This window comes from Haliaeetus albicilla, chromosome 22 (assembly GCF_947461875.1).
Source record: "Haliaeetus albicilla chromosome 22, bHalAlb1.1, whole genome shotgun sequence".
Classification (NCBI taxonomy): Eukaryota; Metazoa; Chordata; class Aves; order Accipitriformes; family Accipitridae; genus Haliaeetus; species Haliaeetus albicilla.
The window spans coordinates 6,354,668-6,373,776 of record NC_091504.1 but is presented as its reverse complement, the minus strand read 5'-3'; the positions used below and the strand labels follow the sequence as shown (position 1 = coordinate 6,373,776).

The window sequence follows — 19,109 nt, the reverse complement described above, 5'->3', positions numbered from 1 at the left end:
GGCGGAGCCTGGGAAAGCCAAAGGAGGCGTTACCGAGCGCGGGTGGAGCGCTTTGCCGGAAGAGGTGTGGCTTCGTCCCGGAAGGGGCGGGGCGAAGCGGGCGGTAGGCCTGCAGCGGAGCGGGACCGGGACCGGGGGCGAGCAGCCGGGAAGCGGCGGGGAACGGCCGGGAGCGGCCCAGCGGGGCCGGGGCCGGGGCCCGAGCGGGATCCAGCGGGGCCGGGGCCGGGGCGATGCCGAGCAAGAAGAAGAAATACAACGCGCGGTTCCCGCCGGTCAGCGGAGGGGGCCGGGACCGGGCCTGGGCCCGGGGCGGGGAGGGCGGGGGGGGGCTGACATCACCATGGCAACGGGGAGGGCGGGAGGGCGTTCCCCGTGGTGGCCGGGAGGGACGGGGCTTGCGGGAGTGGGCGGGGCCTATGCAGGGGGCAGGGGCTCGGCCCCCTTCCTCCTTTCCAGGCCCAGGGGAGGGGATGGCGCCGGCGGGGGGCGTGGCCACGGGAGGGGGGCGGAGCGTGAGGGGTTGGGCTCGCGTAGGGGCGGGGCTGTTCTTTCCAGGCTCAGGAGAGGGGATGGTGTGGGGGGGCGTGGCCACGGGAGGGGGCGGAGCGTGGGGAGTGGCCTCGTATAGGGGCGGAGCTTGTGTGAGGGGCGGAGCTCGTCTTTCCAGGCTCAGGGAAGAGAGTGGAGGTGGGGGGCGGGTGTAGCCTCAGGAAGGGGCGGGGCTTGAGGGGCGTGGTCCTGGATGGGGTGGGGTTTCGTGGAGTGGGCGTGGCCTGCACAGGGGCGAGGGCGCATTGCTCCTCCCTCTTTTCCAGGCCCGGGGTGAGAGGGTGGTGTTGGGGGGTGTGGCCTCCGGTTGGAGGGTATGGGGTGGGCGTGGCCTATGCCCGGAGGGGGGCGTGGCTTCCAGAGGGAGGGCGGGGCGTGTGGCCGTGCCTCAGTTTCCCTCTTGCTCGTAGGCGCGGATCAAGAAGATCATGCAGACGGACGAGGAGATCGGGAAGGTGGCGGCCGCTGTCCCCGTCATCATCTGTATCCTCCCGGACACCTGGGTCCCCCCAGGGTGTCGTGTCCCCCCCCAGCCCTGGGCACCCTGGGTCCCCCCCACCCTGGACACCTGGGTACCCCCCCACGCTGGACACTTGGGTCCCTGGACATCTGGGTCCCCCCCACCCCGGATGTTTGTGTTCCCCCAGGGTGTCTGTCCGTTCCCCCCCCCAGATACCTGGGTCCCTGGACACCTCGGTTCCCCCCCACCCCAGACGCCTGGGTCCCCCCCACTCTGGACACCTGGGTCCCCAGACACCTGGGTCCTCCCCCCACCCTGGGTGCTTGGGTCCCCGGATACCTGGGTCCCCCCCGACCCTGAACACCTGGGCCCTTATCTGGGTCCCCCCTTGCCATTGGGTAGCCCTGGGTGCCATTGGGGGGGGGGGGGGGGTTGGGCTGCCCCAGGCTTGAGGGCGGGGCAGGGGCGGGGCTGGGACACTTGGGTCCGTGGGTGTCCTTAGCAGTGTAGCCCGGGCGTTGGAGCTTTTCTTGGAGTCGCTGTTACGGAAAGCGTGTCACGTCACCCAGTCCCGTAACGCCAAAACCATGACCACCTCCCACCTGTGAGTAACCCACCCCATCCCCGCACCCCTGGGTCCCCTTTTTGGGGGTGGGGAGGGGTCCCCCGGACCCCTGGGTCCCCTCTGGGGGGGGGCGGAAGGGTCCTTTGAACGCCTGGCTCTGCTTTGCACTCTCTGCCTCAGTTTCCCCACTCCCTCCCCAAAAAGAAACTTAAGGAAGAAATTGGTGTTAAGGGTGGGGCTTAGGAGTGAGGGGTGAGGTTTGTGGATGGGTGTGGCATGTGGGTGTGGCCTGCCGAGCCCCACCCACCCTCTCTTTCAGGAAGCAATGCATCGAGCTGGAACAACAATTCGATTTCCTGAAGGATTTGGTGGCAGCCGTCCCCGATATGCAGGGGGAGGGCGAGGAGCCCCACGGCGAGGGCGAGCGGGGACCCCGAAGGTGGGCCGGATGCCTGGGTGTCCCCCCCCCACATCCCCCCAGACAGCTGGGGTCCCCCCCCCAAATTTTGGGGTCCTCCCCGACACCTTGGGGTCCCGATGTGGGTGCCACAGCGATAAGGCAGGGGATGATTCCCTGGATGTTGGGGTCCTTGGGGAATGAGGTGGGGGGGGTGCTCCACGTTGGGGGGTCCCCCGGATATCTGGGTCCTTGGGGAATGAGGTGGGGGGGGCTCTGGGTTCGGGGGGGGTCCCCCAAACACCTGGGTCCCCTCCTCAAACACCTGGGTCGTCCCCCCCAACACGTAGGGTCCTGATGCAGGGTAGGGGGACGGGCACCAGCTGCCTGGGTCCCCTGGGAATGGAGTGGTGCGGGGGGGGCTCTGGGGTAGTGGGGGGGTCCCCTGTGTCCTTGACAAAGTTTTTTTTGGGGGGGTGGGGTGTCTGTTACAGGGGTCGCCGCCCGGGCGCCGGCCGAAAGAACGGGGGTCCTGGGGCGAAGGGGAAGGACCCCAAACAGTCGGGGACGGACTCGGAGCAGGAGGTGGGGGGGGAGGCAGACGACTTTTTTTGGGGGGGGGGGGTGTCTGGACATCTGGGTGCCCTCTGTGTGCGTGGGGGGGGTCCCCTTGGAGGTGGGGCGGTGCCTGGACACCTGGGTCCCCGGGTTTGAGCCTGGATGACTGGGTCCCTTGAGGGTGCAGGGTCCCTGGGAGGTTTGGGGGGGGGGTGTGCCTTTGGAGGTGGGGGGGGGCACCCAGACACCTGGGTCCTGTGGGGGTAGGGGGTCCCCGGATGCCTGGGTCCCCTCGCTGTCATTGTGTCCCCCCTTGTGTGTCTGTGTCCCCCCCCCCAGGAGGACTCTGAGGACAGCGACAGCGACGGGGAGGAGGAGACGCCGCAGCCCCCCCCCACCCGACCCCCCCTCAATTTCACCAGGTACCAGCCCTGGATCCCTGGGTCCTTTTTTTTGGGGGGGGGGGGGGGCACTCATATGCTTGGGTTCTCTTTTTTGGGGGGGGGGTGAGGGGGACACAGCCAGACACCTGAGTCCCTTTAGGGTGGGGGGGTAAGGGAGGAACACCCCAAAACCTGGGTCTTGAATGGGGGGGGGGGGAGTTGGGTGTAGCACCCTGGATTCCCCGGTCTCTTTTTTTGGGGTGGGGGGTGCACCCGGATACCTGGGTTCCTTGGGGTGGGGGCTTGGGGGGGTTGAGGAGGGACCCCCCAGACTCCTGGGTCCCTTGGGGGGGTGGTTTTTGTGGGACCCCCCCCGGACACGTGGGTCCACTGACCCCTCTCCCGCAGCCCTGGGGTGCCCTTCGTGCCATTGGGACCCCCCGCACTCCCGGGGGGGCTCCCGGGGGGGCTCCCCCCAGCCCCCGGCCCCCCCCGCGCCCGTGAGGAGGAGGAGGAGGACGAAGACTACGACTCCTAGCATCCCATCCCCCTGGATTTTACCCGTTTATCCAGGATTTCAACCCGTTTCGGGGCCGGGTGCCACCTCCCAGTATGGTCTTACTGGGAGCATGGGCCTCGGACCAGTTGGGGGCTGGGAGCGGTACTGGGAGCACTGGGAGCCCCCCCCGCCGCCTTGCCCTGCCGGGTTGAGGGCACTGGTGTGATGAGTTGTGTCCGTTCTCGGGGTGGGGGGGCAGGCTCAGCCTGGACGTTTGGGTTCCCCCCACCCGGACGCCTGGGTCCCCTTTTTGGGGGAGGCTGCAGGGGGGGCGGTGGGAGATTTGGGGGGGGTTGGTTATGGGGCCCTTTGGTGGCTTTTAACGAGTCGGGGGGTTTTGTATCGGCTCAATAAAGTTCCCATTTCCGTACACCTGGGTCCCCCCCACCCTGACACCTGGGTGCCCCCCCCCAAAAAAACTTGGATGCCCCCCCGGACAACTGGGTGCCCCCCTCGGACAACTGGGTGCCCCCCCCAAACTCCTGGGTCCCCCCCCAGTTCTGGACCCTCGGTTCCGTTGTCGATCATTAGAGGGCAGCAGAGGCCCTGTGGGAGCGGGCAAGTGCCGCAGAGGAATCTATAGGGGTCTATAGGAGCCTATAGCAGTGTATGGGGGTCTACAGGAGCCTATAGGAGCCCCTAGGAGGACTTATAGCATCTGTAGCAGTTTGTTGGGGGGGTTAGAGGGACTTAAAGGAGATTGTAGGGGAGTTTATAGGAACCTCTAGGAGGGTTTATAGGGGCTATAGGAACTCCTCGGGGACATAGATGCCTATAGGAGCCCATAAGGGGGTCTATAGGAGCCCCTAGAAGAACTTACAGGATCTGTAGGAGTTTATTGGGGGGGTTAGAGAGACTTAAAGGAGCCCATAGGGGAGTTTATAGGGGCCTATAGGAACTTTTAGGAGGGTTTAGATGGACTATAGGAGCTTCTTGGGGGGTATAGACACCTATACGAGCCCATAAGGGGGTCTGTAGGAGCCCCTAGGAGAACTTATAGGATCTATAGGAGTTCATTGGGGGGGTTATAGGGAGTTAAAGGAGCTCATAAGGCAGTTTATAGGAACCTTTAGAGGGTTTTTAGGGACTATAGGAGCTCTTCGGGGGGTATAGATGCCTATAGAAGCCCATAAGGGGGTCTATAGGAGCCTCTAGGAGGACTTATAGGATCTGTAGGAGTTTATTGGGGGGACTTAAAAAGAGATCATAGGGGAGCTTATAGGAACCTTTACATGGTTTATAGGAACTATAGGAGTTCCTAGGGGGTATAGACACCTATGGGAGCCCATAAGGGGGGTCTATAGGAGCTGGTAGGGGGTCTATAGGAGGACGGGGGGGGGTTATAGGGACCTATAGCGGCCCAGAGGAGCTTTATAGAGGTCTGTAAGAGCCATAAGGAGGCTTATAGTGTCTATAGCATGGTTTATAGGGGTCTATAGAACCAGCTAATGAATCTGTAGAGAGCTGTAGGGGTCCATAGGGGATTTATAGGGGGTCTGTGGGGGGAGCAATAGGGCATTTAAAAGGGTATATGGGGGTTGTGGGGGATATAGATATAGAGGGAGCTATAGGGGTCTGTAGGGAATCTGTAGGAGTCTGTATGGGGTTTGTAGGGGCTCATAGGAGGCTGTAAGGGTCCACAGGGGCACATAAGAGACCTATAGATGTCTATGAGGGATGTAAAGGGGTCTGTAGGGCATCTTGGAGGAGCTCAATAGGGAGTTACAGGCGATCTATAGGGTCCCACAGGAAGTTTTGGCAGGGCGAGGAGGGATCCTTCAGGAGCTGATGGGCTGCTGTAGGCATCTACAGGGGCTCTTGGGGGATCTACAGGGGCTCTTGGGGGATCTATAGGGCCCCCATAGGCAGCACTGGGGCCCTGTAGGGATTACTTGGGGTCCATGGGGGGACAACAGGTGGGTTGGGGGGGTCCTAAGTGGGTGGGGAGCCATCTATGGGGGGGGTCCTACCCTACAGGGGCTCTATAGGCCCCTCCAGGCGCGTATGGGGCCGGCGGACCGGGGGACCCAGGCGTCCGGTGGCCCCAGGCGTCCGAGCGCCCGCGGCGCTGGAATCCGCCTCCTCCCCCCCCCTCCCCGTCCATCCCCCCCCCCTTTGGCCTAATCCCGGTGGCACTTTAACCAAAAGAGCCGCTTTTCGCCTTATATAACGGGGCCAGCGGCCGGGGGACCCTGGGGACGGGGACGTCACCCTGAGGAGGCCAGGTACTGCCGGGGAGCGGGGGGGGACGCCTTGGGGACAGCGGGGGGGGGACATGACAGACAAGGTGGGGACGTGGGGTGGGTTGGGGACATCAGCGAGGGGTCGGGGACATCGCAGAGGGGATGTGGGGTGGGCTGGGGACAGGTTGGGGACATCACGGAGGGGATCTGCGATGGGTTGGGGACATCAGAGAGGGGACGTGGGATGGGTTGGGGTCATCAGAAGAGGAACAGGTTAGGGACGTTGGGAACGGTGGGGATGTGGGGTGGATTGGGGACATCACAGAGGGGATCGGATGGGTTGGGGACATCAGGAGAGGGGCAGTGGGACAGGTTGGGGACATCGCAGAGGGGATCTGGGATGGGTTGGGGACATTGAGGGGCATGGTGGGGAATGTGGGGTGGGTTGGGGACAGGTTGGGGACATTGTGGAGGGGACATAGGCACAGAAAAAGGACAGCGGGACAGGTTGGGGACATTGAGGGGCATGGCAGAGGGGAGGTGGGATGTGCCGGGGACATGGGGACAGGTTGGGGACATCAGAAAGGGGACAGTGGGACAGGTTGGGGACCCTGAGGGGCATGGTGGGGACGTGGGATGGGTTGGGGACATGGGGACAGGTGGGGGACATTGTGGAGGGGGCATGGGTTGGGGACATCAGAAAAGGGATGGTGGGACAGGTTGGGGACTTGGAAGTGCGAGGTGGGATAGCTTGGGGACATCGGGGACGTGGGATGCTTGAGGATTGGGGACAGGTTGGGGACGTCGCGGAGGGGGTCTGGGATGGGTCGGGGACATCAGAGGGATTGGGGACGTGGCGGAGGGGACGTGGGCTGAGTTGAGGACATAGCGGAGGGGACAGTGGGACAGGTTGGGGATGTTGTGGAGGGGTTGGGGACATGGGACTAGCATGTGAGGATGAGTTGGGGACATCACAGAGGGGATGTGGGACGTGTTGGTGACAGGAGGTGGACATCAAGGGGTTGGGGACATCAGAGTGGTGACAAGTTGGGAACACCAAGGAAGGGTTGGGGACCAGGGGACGTCGGGGACACCAGAACAGGGGACGTGGGGATGGATTTGGGACACGGGGGATGTTGGCGAGAGGACACGGGGTGCCCTGGGGACCAGGATGTCCTGGGGACATCAGAGAAGGGACCCTTCACCCTGGGGACACGGGAGTCACAGCTGGCCGGATGTCCCCATCCCCAGGGAGCTGTGCTGAGGTGGAGCAGGGACGGGGACACGCTGGGAGGGGATGGGGACATCGGGAGGGGTTGGGGACGTGTGACGCAAGTGGTGACACCGTCCCTGTCTGATCCGCGTCCCTGGTGGTCACCACGTCCCCTCGCTGTGTCCCCGCAGTCCCTGTCCTGGCGCCTGCCCCGTGTCCCCCCCCATGTCTGACCCGTGCCACCACGGTCCTGTGTTTGCCCCGTGTCCCCATCCCCGTGTCCCTGTCCCCCTTGTCTCCACATCATGGTGTCCCTGGGGGTGGTGGTGTCCCCATGGATGACTGTCCTCATGCATCGTGGTGTCCCCATGGATGACTGTCCCCGTGGGTGATGGTGTTCCCATGGGTCAATGGTGTCCCCGTGGATGACTGTCCCCACATGTCATGGTGTCCCCGTGGGTACTCGTGTCCCCATGGATGATTGTCCCCACGGGTCATGGTGTCCCCATGGGTGCTGGTGTCGCCATGGATGACTGTCCCCATGCATCATGCTGTCCCCATGGGTGGTGGTGTCCCCATGGGTCATGGTTTCCCCATGGATGACTGTCCCATGGGTCACGGTGTCCCCATAGGTGGTGGTGTCCCCATGGATGACTGTCTCCACGGGTCATGGTGTCCCCATGGGTGCTGGTGTCCCCAGGGATGACTGTCCCCATGCATCATGGTGTCCACACGGGTGGTGGTGTCCCCACGTGTCACGGTGTCCCCATGGGTGCTGGTGTCCCCATGGACGACTGTCACAACTGGTGGCGGTGTCCCCGCGGGTGGTGGTGGCCCCATGAGTGATGCTGTTCCCCACGCCCTGGTGTCCAGCGGTGTCCCTGTGTCTGACGGCGTCCCCCGCGGGTGACGGCGTCCCCGCGTCCCAGGATGCCGTTCGGGGCGGTGCTGGCGCAGGTCGGGGGGATGGGACGTTTCCAGGTGCTGCAGACGGCGCTGCTGGCGGTGCCCATCCTGCTCATGGCCAGCCACAACCTGCTGCAGAACTTCACCGCCGCCGTCCCCCCCCACCGCTGCCGCGTCCCCGGTGGCATCCCCGGTCCCGGTGCCACCCCAAGCGTCCCCAGTGCCACCCTAGGGCCACCCGGAGCCACCCCTGATGGCGCTTTGGCGGCTTCCGATGGTACCTTGGCGGCCTCCAATGGCACCTTGAGGTCCTCCGACGCCATCCTGAGGTCTCCTGATGTCACCTTGGGGTCCCCCGACGGCACCGCCATCCCCGGTGCCACCCACGTCACCATTGATGGCGCACCAGGGTCCCCTGATGGCAGCCGTGTCCAGCCTGATGCCACCCTGTGGTCCTCTAATGGCACCTTGAGACCCACTGGTGCCACCCTGGGGCCCACTGGTGCCACCCTGGGGTGGTCCAATGGCACCCTGGGGTCCCCCGATGCCACCCTGGGGTCCTGCCGGCGCTACGTGGCCTCGTCCCTCGCCAACGACAGCACCGACCCCCGGCCCACCGAGCCTTGCCGTGACGGTTGGGACTACGACCGCAGCATCTACGTGGCCACCATCGTCACCGAGGTGGGGACGGGGACACGGGGAGGGGTGAGGTGTGTGTGGGGGGTGGAGGGTGGGACGATGACCACAGCGTCCATGTGGCCACCAACATCTCCAAGGTGAGGACGGGGGGGACGGGGATGGAGGAATGGAACCCGATGGAGGTGGAGTCACGTAGGGTTGGGGGGACGGAGATGATGGAGTCATGGGTAGGGGGAGATGGAGCTGATGCGGGATGGAGGTGGTGGAACGGATGGATGGATGGATGGAGGGGAGGAAAGAGGAGGCGCCGATGGGTGGAAGGAGAGGACAAGTCATCCTCACCTCATCTTCCTCCCCGTAGTGGGACCTTGTCTGCAGCTACCGGCAGCTTCGGCAGATGGCCCAGTCCATCTACATGGCTGGGGTCCTGGTGGGCGCCCTGGTCCTGGGGGGCCTCTCGGACAGGTAAAGGCAGTAGATACCCCTCCCCGTGCCTCAGTTTCCCCATGGGGCGTTGGACGGACCATCAACCAGTAGCACCCAGTGGCATCCAGTGCCTCCCCGTTGCAGGTTTGGGCGTAAGGCCATGTTGATGTGGTCCTACCTGCAGCTGGGGGTGATGGGGACGTGCACGGCCTTCGCCCCCAACTATGCGTCCTACTGCGTCTTCCGCTTCGCCGGTGGCATGGCCCTCTCTGGCTTCGGCCTCAGCATCGCCTGCCTCGGTGAGGGGACGGGGATGAGGATGACCATGGGGACCTGGGTGGGGATGAGCCGGTGGCCATGGGTGGGGATGACCCGATGGCCATGGGTGGGGACGTCACCGTGGCCATGGAGAGGGACATTGCCATGGCCATGGATGCGGATGTCCCCAACGGCCGTGGTTGGGGACATCCCCCTCTCTACAGATGGAGACGTCCCTATGGCTGCTGATGGGGACATCCCAGTGGTCACTGATGGGGACATCACCATGGCCATGGATGGGGCCATGTGGTGCGGCTGCATCTGGACATGATGGGGAGGCCACATTCACACGGAGGGTCACAAGAGAGAGGGACACCAAGTCAGACGTGTCCCCGTGGTCCCTTGCAGTGGTGGAGTGGATCCCCACGCCCTACCGCGCCATCACCGTGGCCATCACTGGCTTCGCCTACACCTTGGGCCAGATTCTGCTGGCCGGCGTGGCCTACGCTGTCCCCCACTGGCGCTGGCTCCAGCTCACCGTCTCCCTGCCCTTCTTCATCTTCCTCCTCTACTCCTGGTAGGATGCTTGGGTCCCTTGGGGAAGGCCATGGGGACACGCGGGGCTCTCTTCGTGCCTCAGTTTCCCCCTTGTTGGCTGTAGGTGGTTGGCTGAGTCTGCCCGTTGGCTAGTGCTCTCGGGGAAGGCTGAGAGGGCTGTGAAGGTCCTGCAGCGAGTGGCCAGGATTAACAAGAGAAAGGAGGAAGGGGAGAAGATCACGGTCGAGGTATGGTGGCCCCATGGTAGGGGTGGTCTTGGTTTCCCACCCCCGTCCCCCACCAACCTCTCCCGTTTCCCTCCCGCTCTCCCAGATCCTGAAGTCTAACATGAAGGAGGAGTTGGCTGGTCTGAAGTCCTCCTACACCATCTCCGACCTGGTCCGGACCCCAGTCATCCGCCACATCTTCTTCTGCCTCTCCATCGTCTGGTGGGGCTGGGCTGGGATGGGGAAGTCTGGTGGGGATGAGGAGGAGGAGGAGGAGGGAGGAAGGGGTGAGGGAGTGGAGGAATGGAGAGGTGGGTGGAGAGCTGGCGGGATGGACGGTTGGAGGGACGGTTGGAAGGATGGGTGGATGGTTGGTTGGTTGGAAGGATGGATGGTTGGATGGAAGGGTAGATGGACAGATGGTTGGAGAGTTGGTCAGATGTACGGATGGCTGATTGGAAAGATGGACAGCTGGACAATCAGTGAATCCAGCCATCCAACTGTAGCACAGCCATCTTCGCCACCATCTGAGATCCCTGCCCTGTCCCATGCGATGGTGACATCCCAAGAGAGGTCACCCCACCTCAAGGCCGCTCCCTCTCTCTGCCCCGCTCCAGGTTCTCCATCAGTTTCTCCTACTATGGGCTGGCCATGGATCTGCAAAACTTTGGTGTCAGCATTTACCTCATCCAGGTGATTTTCGGCGCCGTTGACTTCCCGGCCAAAGTGGTGGTGACTGTCTCCCTGAGCTACATTGGCCGGCGGGTGTCACTCATGGCGGCCCTCTTCTTGGCGGGGCTGGTCATCATTGCCAACATCTTTGTCTCCACAGGTGGGTGTGATGGGGTGATGGGGATCTTCCGCACTGCTCTGTCCAGCCACCGACGTCCCCACCAGTCCATCACGCAACTCTGCTTTGCTCTTCACCCATCCCTTCCCTTCTCCAGCCACGGAATTAAGCACCTACCTACCTCTCCATCCATCCATCCATCCGTCCGTCCGTCCGTCCGTCCACGTCTCCAACCATCCATCCACGTCTCCATCCAATTATTTACCTAGCTATCCAACCATCCATCCCTACGTCCTCCTTTCTCCTTCCCACCATCTCCCCATCCCTGAGGTGGCTCCTGCCCGAACACGGAGCCCAGCCCGTCCCTCTCTCTGCCCCAGAGCTGCAGACGGTGCGCACGGCACTGGCCGTCATCGGCAAGGGTTGCCTCTCCGCCTCCTTCAACTGCGTCTTCCTCTACACCACCGAGCTCTACCCCACTCCCATCAGGTAAAACCCCGTCCTCATGACCCCGCCGTGGGGCAGGTCCCCCGTCACCCACCCGTGACACCCCCAGGGTGGTCTCTGCCCCATGTTGACCCCCCGTGGCGCCGGCAGGCAGACTGGGCTGGGCTTTGGCAGCACCATGGCCCGAGTGGGTGGCATCGTGGCACCGCTGGTGAAGATGATGGATGAGTACTACCCCTTCTTGCCCCCTGTGGTCTATGGGGTGGCCCCGGTGGTGGCAGCCGTGGCAGCCGGGTTCCTCCCAGAGACCCTCAACACGCCGCTGCCCGACACCATCGAGGAGGTGGAAAGCAGGTGGGCATGTGGGAAGAAGGGATGGAGGGTTGGAGACACGGATGGGTGGGTGGAGCAGTAGATGAATGACGGAATTTTGTGGTCGGATGGAGAGATGAACAACTGGATGGATATGCCGATGGATGGAGGGATAGGTTGGTAGACAAAGTGGGGTGGAGTTTTGGATGGCTGGATGGATGCTGGAAGGTTGGATGATGGTTGGGTGATAGAGGGTTGGATGATGGATGGATGGGTGGTGGATGGTTGGGTGGTGGATGGTTTGATGATGGATGGACTGAAAGATGGAGGGGTTTTGGATGGCGGGACAGATGGCCGTGTAGAGGCACAAGTGGAGGAGTGTGTTGGCAGAAGAACAGGTGATATGAGCGGCTGAATGGCTGGGCAGATGGATGGATGGACACAATGCTGGGCTGCTTCCCACCCTGCCAGTGGCTGACCCATCCTGCCATGCCCTATGGACCCTCCTCCTCCTCATCTTCCTCCCTCTAGGGCCAAGCGGAAGAAGACGGATGACCCCAAAGAGAAGATCCCCCTCCAGCCCCAGGACAAGGCTCCACAGAAGGAGACCTGAAGGACCACGGGGGGGTGTGGGGGGACAGCACCCTATGCCTGGCCACCAGCAACCACCCTTCCCCACAGGTCCCCACAGCCTTGTTTTGGGGACGGGTACAAATTCGCTTCCTGCCCCACGGCTGGGGACCTCCCTGTGTGGGGCAGGGGACGTCCTTGGAGGAATAAAGCAGCTCTGGTGGGGACAACGTCTCAGGGTGTTATCTGAGTCCACCCAAGGTCACCCTCCAGTGAGATGACACCCAATAACCGTGTCCAAGGCCACCTCCGATAGGACGACGTCTAAGAGCTGTGTCCCTGAGGTGACCTCCAATAAGATGGCACCCAAGAACACTACGTTGGAGGTCACCTTCAATGAGATGACACCCAATAACCCCAAACCCACCCAATTCTTGTCCTGGTAGAGGGGTTCCCCAAATCCCAGAGAAGGGGGAGAAGGGTGAGGAGCCCCCAAATCCCACCCCAGCCCCCTCCCAGCAACCCATGGTGCTACCGCCTTGATGCCTCTTCCCTGATTCCACCCCCTTCCCGGACACCCCGGCCCTTGCTCCCACTGCCAACGTGTTCCTTGGCCCCATCATCTATCTGACCCCATCAAAAATTAACCCCCGGCTTCCCCAGGCGGAGAATGCGCTGACCCAAGCAGGGCCACCTCCGTCAGCACCTTTCGGTCCCCTTTTGACCACAAAAATCACTAAAATTTAACCCAAAGGGGCTGGCGAAGGCCATACATTGGCCCAAGTCAGGAGACCCCCCCCACGCTCTCAGGATACCCACCCGAGGGTACCCCAGGAGCTGGGTGAAGGAGGTTGGTCCCAGATGGTCCGTCTCCAAAAGCTGCCTTTTCTCCTCGAAAAAGAAAAGCAACACTGGAAAATAATAAAATAAACGATAATTCTTTATTTTCTTCCTGCCCCAGATCGCTCCAGTTTCGCCCTGTTTGGGGGGGCTTTTTTGCTGCAGCAGTGAGGGGAGGGAAGAGTTTCCCGTGGATTTGGCTCTGGCCACCCTTTGCCGGTGCTCAGTGGCCCCCCGGACACCTTTGCACTGCCCTTGCCTGCACTTTTGCCTTCTCCTGCTGGGAAAAACCTACAAAAAACCCCACCCCAGATGTCAAACATTAACCCAAACCACCCGTTGGCCGGGTTATATAGGAGATCACCCCGATGCTCGTGGAGTGAGGATACTATGGGAGCGAGAGAAGCATTTTGGGGGTGAAATCCCTCCCTTTTGGGGCTCTGCGAGCGTGGGGCAGGCGTGCATGGCTGTGGGGTGTTCCCGGGGTCTCACGGTGGCAGCATGGCTTTCGCCAGCCTCCTGGAGCACGTGGGGGGCATGGGACGTTTCCAGGTGGCCTCGGTGCTCCTCCTGGCCCTGCCCATCCTCATGATGGCCAGTCACAACCTTCTGCAGAACTTCACGGCCGCCACCAGCGACCATCGCTGCCGGTTTCACTGGGAGGCCAACGCCACCAGCCTCGACCCCCAGGACCTGCTGAAGGTCTCGGTTCCCCAAGGTGAGCGGTGCCGGCGCTTCGTGACACCACAGTGGTGGCTTTTGGAGGCGAATGGCTCGGCTCCCAACACCAGCTGGCTGGAGACGGAGCCCTGCCGCGATGGTTGGACGTATGACCGCAGCGTCTTCACCAGCACCATCATCACTGAGGTAGGATGGCAGCGGCAGTGGGGTGGGATGTGGGGCTGGTGGCAGGTTTCACCCAATCCCCTGTGTGGTTCCCACCTTGAGGCACTGGCGAAGGGTCTGCTGTCACCACGACTTTGGCTTCTTCCAGGTGGAGCATCTTCCCCGCTCAACCCTTGGTGGAGGCACTCAACGCCCTGAGAGCTCAGGACAAGAAAGGGGGGGATGAGTGGGTTGGTGGCCATCAACAAGGGGGTCAAAATGGGGCCAGATGACCCCTGGAAGGAACTTCCAACCATGGGGATGCTGGGAAGGGTGGCCAAGTGTTTTGTGGCACCATCTTGGTGTTTCCATTGGCCATCCATTGGCTGTTGTGTTGAGTCAACCCTATCAGCCACCACAGCCAGTTTTGGGGGGGGGCAGGAGGAAGGCCAAGAGGGGTCTCCCCCCGATCTCTGTCCCACCCCACGTCTTTGCCCCTTGGCAGTGGGACCTGGTGTGCAGCTCCCGGAGTCTGAAGCAGTTGGCCCAGTCGCTCTACATGACCGGCATCTTGGTGGGCGGCATCATCTTTGGGGGTCTCTCGGACAGGTGAGGGTGGGGGGGACACCCCCCTACCCGTGGGGAGGTGGGGCAGCATCATGGAGATTGTCTCACCTCCTATTCCTCCTCCTCCCCCCTCTCTTCCTCCTCCTCCCCCACCTCTTCTTCCTCCTCACCGCCCAGGTTCGGCCGCCGGTCACTGCTCACCTGGTGCTACCTTCAGATGGGCACCATGGGGATATGCTCCTCCTTCGCCCCCACTTTCACCGTTTATTGCCTCTTCCGCTTCCTCACGGGCATGGCCTTCTCCGGCATCCTCCTCAACAGCGTCTCCCTCTGTATGTGGCCAGCACCAACCCCAAAGTACCAGCCCCGGGCACCCTCCTGGTCCGCTCCATGTCTCCATGTGTCTCAGCAGCTTTGGAGTGGATGCCCACTCGCACCCGGGCACTCGTGGGGACCTTCATGGGTTACTGGTACACCATTGGGCAGTTCCTGCTGGCTGGGGTCGCCTATGCCATCCCTGATTGGCGCTGGCTGCAGTTCACCGTGTCGCTGCCCTTCTTGTGCTTCTTCCTCTACTCATGGTGAGGAGGAGAGGGAGGAATGGAGGCGTGGATGGATGGAGGGATGGATGGAACGATGGAGGGTTGGGTGGGTGGGTGGGTGGAAGGGGAGATGGGTGCAAAGATGGATGGACAGATGAAGAGAAGGTGCAAGGATGGGTGGACGGTTGGGTGGTTGGGGTGGTGGATGGAATGATGGAGGGATGGATGGACAGATGGAGGGATGGACGGATGGAGGGATGGACGGATGGAGGGATGGATGGAAGGTTGCATGGGTGCGTGGGTGGAACAGGAGATGGGTGCAAAGATGGACGGACAGATGAAGTGAAGGTGCAAAGATAAAGAGAGGGTTGGATGGATGGACGGAGGGTTGGATGGTTGGGGGGGTGGATGGGATGATGGATGGACAGATGGAGGGATGGATGGATGGATGGATGGATGGAACGATGGAAGTTTGCGTGGGTGGGTGGAAGGCGAGATGGGTGCAAAGATGGATGGACAGATGAAGAGAAGGTGCAAGGATGGGTGGAGGGTTGGATGGACAGAGGGTTGGATGGACGGATCGAAGCACGGCGAGCTGGCTGGAGGGACAGAGGCGTAGGTCGCTGGTGGCAGGGTCACATGGATGGTGGGATGATCTTTGGGATCCTGTCCCCATTTCCTCTGCAGGTGGTTAACAGAGTCAGCTCGCTGGCTGGTCATGGTGGGGAAGTCCCACCAGGCCCTGAAGGAGCTCCAGAAAGTGGCCAGGATAAATGGGAAGAAAGAGGAAGGGGAGAAGCTCAACATAGAAGTAAAAGGCTCTGGCTGGGTCCCCTGGGGCACCTCTGGGGTGTTTTATAGCGGGTGGGGGGAAGCGGCCCCACTCTCCTGGCCCTCATGTAGAGGGCCAACAGTGGGGCTCCCCTACACCCATCTTTCCAGCCCCTTAACCAACCATCCGTCCCCATAGACAACTCCCCATCCATCACCATCTGCATCCATCCCCTTATACAACCATCCACGCGTCTCTCCAGCCATCGCCATCTCCATCCATCCCATCCCATCTGCAGCCAACCATCCCGCCATCTATCCACCATCTCCATCCATCTGACCATCTGTCCTTCCATCTGTTCCTCCATCCCTCCTCCCACCCACTCTTCACCCATCCTGCCCAGAGCTTAATTCCCCCCCTTCCCCTGCTCCATCCTGGTTCCCCTCTCTGCTCCTCCCACCGCTGCCCCCCCCAGGGAAAAGAGGGACCCCAGGGCCCCGTCCCCACCCCAGAGCCCCCCCCTCTCCCTCTAGGTCTTGAGGTCCTACATGCAGAAGGAAATGGCTTCATCGAGGAGTCACCACACGGCGGTTGACCTGGTCCGGACACCCGTCGTGCGCCGCATCTCTTGTTGCCTCTGCTTCGTGTGGTACGCCCGGCAGTGGAGGACATCAGTGGGTGGTTGTCCATCCTTCCCCCCCACCCCTAGTCGTTGATCCACCCGTCTTGCTAGCCACCCCTCCAAACACCCACCTTAGCTGGGTCCTTACTGGAAAGGGAAACTGAGTCATGGTGCAGGACTCAGTCAACAGAAGTCTCTTGGCCCACACGTGCTCCAGAAAGGGGGACAGATCTCCTGACTGGATCCCCCCAGCCAGGGGATGGTGTGTGACCCCCACATCCCACTCCACACCTCTCCACAGGTGACATTTGTCCCCCCCCCGACCCCCGACCTCTTCTTGGCCTAGGTTCTCCACCAGCTTTGCCTACTATGGGCTGGCCATGGACCTGCAAAATTTTGACTTCAACATCTACGTGATCCAGCTCGTCTTTGGGGCCGTGGACATCCCAGCCAAGCTGGTCTCCATCCTCACCATCACCTTTGTGGGGCGACGCTTCACCCAGTCCTTTGCCCTCATCCTGGCTGGCTTGGCCATCTTGGCCAACGTCTTGGTGCCACGAGGTGAGGGCTGGGGGTGGTGGCGGTGGTGTCCCCTCATCTCCAGCCCATAAAGCACCATCTGGGAGGGCCAAAACAAGCTCAACTCATTAATGCAGTCCACGGGCTGAGTGGTTTTAGCTTTTTACAGGCAATTTGCCTGAAATTCTGGTGTTTGGGGTCTCCTCTCTCCATCACCCACCGCCACCCCAACCCAACTCCCAACTAGTGACACCAAAGCAAGTCGCAGATGTCCTGTCCTCATCCCCGCAGACCTGCGGACGCTTCGGACTGCCCTGGCCGTCTTCGGGAAGGGTTGCTTAGCCGCGTCCTTCAACTGCGTCTTCCTCTACACGGGTGAGCTCTACCCCACCGTTATTCGGTAAGGAGTGGGCTGCGGGTTGGGGGAGGTGCCGGGGTGGCCGTGACCATGCCAGGCTGGTCCCTCAGAGCCTCTCGGTGTCCCACAGGCAGACGGGCATGGGGTTGGCCAACACCATGGCCCGTCTGGGCAGCATCACAGCCCCCTTGGTGAAGATGGCGGGCGAGGTCTTCCCCACGTTGCCCTTCATCATCTACGGGGCAGCCCCCGTGGTGTCGGGGCTGGTGGCCATCTTCCTGCCAGAGACACGGGACAAGGCTCTGCCTGAGACCGTGGAGGAGGTGGAGGGCAGGTGGGACTGGAGGGACTGAAGGACAAGGGGAGGGACAGATGGATGTGTGGAGACAGGGAGGGATGGTGGGAGAGAAGGATTGGTTGGACATCGGGAGGGACAGATGGAGGATTGGTTATATGTGGGGATCGATGGAATGGAGGGATGGAGGATTGGTTGAGTGTGGTGAAGGACGGACGGACGGATGGACAGGAGTGGCTGGGATTGGACAGAGATAGGTGGGTGGATGGATAGGAAGAAGAGTACGACCACAGCTGGATGAAAGGACGGATGTTTATGAAGATGGATGGATGGGTGATGGACAGACAGGTCAATGGGGAAGGAGGGGGAACAGTAACATGAAAATGCACCTGCTCCCCCCCCAAAAACCCACCCCCATCCTCCCTCTCCCACCAGGACCAAGCCCCAGAAGGACGAAGCCCGACATCTCCAGGTCCCGCTTGAGCCCATCCAGCCCAGCGGCACCACGGGGCCCTGCTAGTGCCAACCACCCCCCCGGGGGACCCCCAAGCCACAATCTACCCAGCAGACGGGAGGGGGTGCACCACCTCCCAAGAAGAGCAGAGGGACAGCAATGCCCATGGCCACCTTCTTGCATGGCCAAGGAGGGGACCCAGGCGTCCTCCTCTCCGTGCAGGGTTGGGGGATGGTGCGTCCCCTCCAACCGCCGCGTTGCGGGATGGTTTTTCTGTGCTGGAATAAAAAAACAATAAAAGCAAAAATCGTGTGAAATGTGGCTGGTGGGAGGGCACGGGGCTGGTGGTGGGGGTTGTTTTCCCACGGCCGCAGGGGGTCCTGCACAGCCTGGCTGTCCCGCCCCGAAGGCAAATATGGGACTCAGCGGGGTGCTGTGGCCTCGGCATCGCGTCCCCCCCCCTCCACGGTCCCCTCCTCCCCTCTGCCCGCGCTGGAGCCGCGAGGGAGGGAGAGTCACACTCAAGAGCGCAGGGAGGACCCAGGCGTCCTGAGGACCCAGGATCCCAAGGACCCAGGTGTCCGGGTGCCCGGGGATCCCAAGGACCCAGATGTCCCACCACCTAGACATCCCAAGGACCCAGAGAACCAGGTGCCCAGACGTCCCGAGGACCCAAGCGTCCGGTCACCCAACGCACACTGCACCCTCTTCTCCAACCACCCAGCCAGCAAGGACCCAGGTGTCCTGCCCCCCCCACAAGCCACCCCCAAGTCCCCTGGTCGCTGCCCCATCCTGCCCATGCTCTGCTGCCTCCCGCTGCCCTCCTGCCCGGGGTCCAAGGGGCTCCCAGGGATCCGGTTCAGGGCGCCCGGGGACTTTGCCTCCTGAATGATCCACCACGGATGGTGAAAACAAGCCAGAGGGGGCTGGGGGAGTCCCCATCCACCTGGGGTCAGAGGCTTCCTCGGCGAGGAGGAGGATGGAGAGGATGGGATGGCCCCAGGGGGCCGTTGGGCATCCCTGCTTGGGGACCGGTGTGTCCAACACCGGCATTTCCGCCTGACCATCATCTCCACCGACCCATAGCGGGATCTGGTCCCACTGGAGTCAAACGTTAACCGGGACCAAGGGTGGCTTTAAATAGGAGCAGGGACAGGGATGGGGACAGGGCTCTGGCCATGGGCAGCCACAGGGCCAAGGGGTGGTAGCTGCTGGCAGACAGCTCCAGGGAGCGGGATTTGGTGCTGGGAGAGGTCAGGCAATAGCTGGAGCGACGGACAGGTGAGTGGATCAATAGAGAGATCAATGTGTTGATCAGGGGAGAGAGAGGCCA

The 19,109-nt window shown here is 62.2% G+C and overlaps 3 protein-coding genes across 5 annotated transcripts; all 3 read left to right on the top strand.

Annotated features, from left to right (window-relative positions):
• Nucleotides 1–63: 63 nt before the first annotated feature.
• On the top strand, nucleotides 64–3,794 carry DRAP1 (DR1 associated protein 1). The gene is made up of 7 exons (XM_069809415.1): nucleotides 64–275; nucleotides 963–1,035; nucleotides 1,523–1,616; nucleotides 1,897–2,016; nucleotides 2,469–2,559; nucleotides 2,872–2,954; nucleotides 3,324–3,794. The coding sequence occupies exons 1-7, from the start codon at nucleotides 234–236 to the stop codon at nucleotides 3,451–3,453; spliced, it is 633 nt and encodes a 210-aa protein (XP_069665516.1). The 5' UTR covers nucleotides 64–233; the 3' UTR covers nucleotides 3,454–3,794.
• Nucleotides 3,795–5,572: 1,778 nt separating this feature from the next.
• LOC138690433 (solute carrier family 22 member 6-A-like) lies at nucleotides 5,573–12,212 on the top strand. Of its 3 annotated transcripts, none has more exons than XM_069809407.1 (11): nucleotides 5,573–5,699; nucleotides 7,744–8,457; nucleotides 8,777–8,880; nucleotides 8,986–9,140; nucleotides 9,508–9,676; nucleotides 9,761–9,884; nucleotides 9,970–10,085; nucleotides 10,481–10,695; nucleotides 11,034–11,142; nucleotides 11,251–11,454; nucleotides 11,944–12,212. In XM_069809407.1, the coding sequence occupies exons 2-11, from the start codon at nucleotides 7,801–7,803 to the stop codon at nucleotides 12,023–12,025; spliced, it is 1,935 nt and encodes a 644-aa protein (XP_069665508.1). In that variant the 5' UTR covers nucleotides 5,573–5,699; nucleotides 7,744–7,800; the 3' UTR covers nucleotides 12,026–12,212. The 3 variants fall into 3 exon arrangements, with proteins under 3 accessions (XP_069665508.1, XP_069665510.1, XP_069665509.1); XM_069809409.1 differs by lacking the exon at nucleotides 5,573–5,699 and adding an exon at nucleotides 6,406–7,433 and having other exon boundaries at nucleotides 7,503–8,457; XM_069809408.1 differs by lacking the exon at nucleotides 5,573–5,699 and adding an exon at nucleotides 6,406–7,451 and having other exon boundaries at nucleotides 7,503–8,457.
• A 192-nt stretch (nucleotides 12,213–12,404) lies between these two features.
• Nucleotides 12,405–18,097, top strand: LOC104322803 (solute carrier family 22 member 6-A-like). Its single transcript, XM_069809411.1, has 10 exons — nucleotides 12,405–13,689; nucleotides 14,153–14,256; nucleotides 14,392–14,546; nucleotides 14,627–14,795; nucleotides 15,444–15,567; nucleotides 16,062–16,177; nucleotides 16,497–16,711; nucleotides 16,961–17,069; nucleotides 17,158–17,361; nucleotides 17,758–18,097. The coding sequence occupies exons 1-10, from the start codon at nucleotides 13,324–13,326 to the stop codon at nucleotides 17,840–17,842; spliced, it is 1,647 nt and encodes a 548-aa protein (XP_069665512.1). The 5' UTR covers nucleotides 12,405–13,323; the 3' UTR covers nucleotides 17,843–18,097.
• Nucleotides 18,098–19,109: the final 1,012 nt, after the last annotated feature.

Bases quoted from the DNA above. Each gene is read 5' to 3' on its own strand.
- DRAP1 (XM_069809415.1), top strand. From the start codon at position 234: ATGCCGAGCAAGAAGAAGAAATACAACGCGCGGTTCCCGCCG. The intron at 276-962 runs GTCAGCGGAGGG...TCTTGCTCGTAG, and splicing joins ACAACGCGCGGTTCCCGCCG to GCGCGGATCAAGAAGATCAT. The intron at 2,955-3,323 runs GTACCAGCCCTG...CCTCTCCCGCAG, and splicing joins CCCCCCCTCAATTTCACCAG to CCCTGGGGTGCCCTTCGTGC.
- LOC138690433 (XM_069809407.1), top strand. From the start codon at position 7,801: ATGCCGTTCGGGGCGGTGCTGGCGCAGGTCGGGGGGATGGGACGTTTC. The intron at 8,458-8,776 runs GTGGGGACGGGG...TCCTCCCCGTAG, and splicing joins TGGCCACCATCGTCACCGAG to TGGGACCTTGTCTGCAGCTA. The intron at 11,143-11,250 runs GTAAAACCCCGT...TGGCGCCGGCAG, and splicing joins CTCTACCCCACTCCCATCAG to GCAGACTGGGCTGGGCTTTG.
- LOC104322803 (XM_069809411.1), top strand. From the start codon at position 13,324: ATGGCTTTCGCCAGCCTCCTGGAGCACGTGGGGGGCATGGGACGTTTC. The intron at 14,796-15,443 runs GTGAGGAGGAGA...TTTCCTCTGCAG, and splicing joins TGCTTCTTCCTCTACTCATG to GTGGTTAACAGAGTCAGCTC. The intron at 16,712-16,960 runs GTGAGGGCTGGG...TCATCCCCGCAG, and splicing joins CAACGTCTTGGTGCCACGAG to ACCTGCGGACGCTTCGGACT.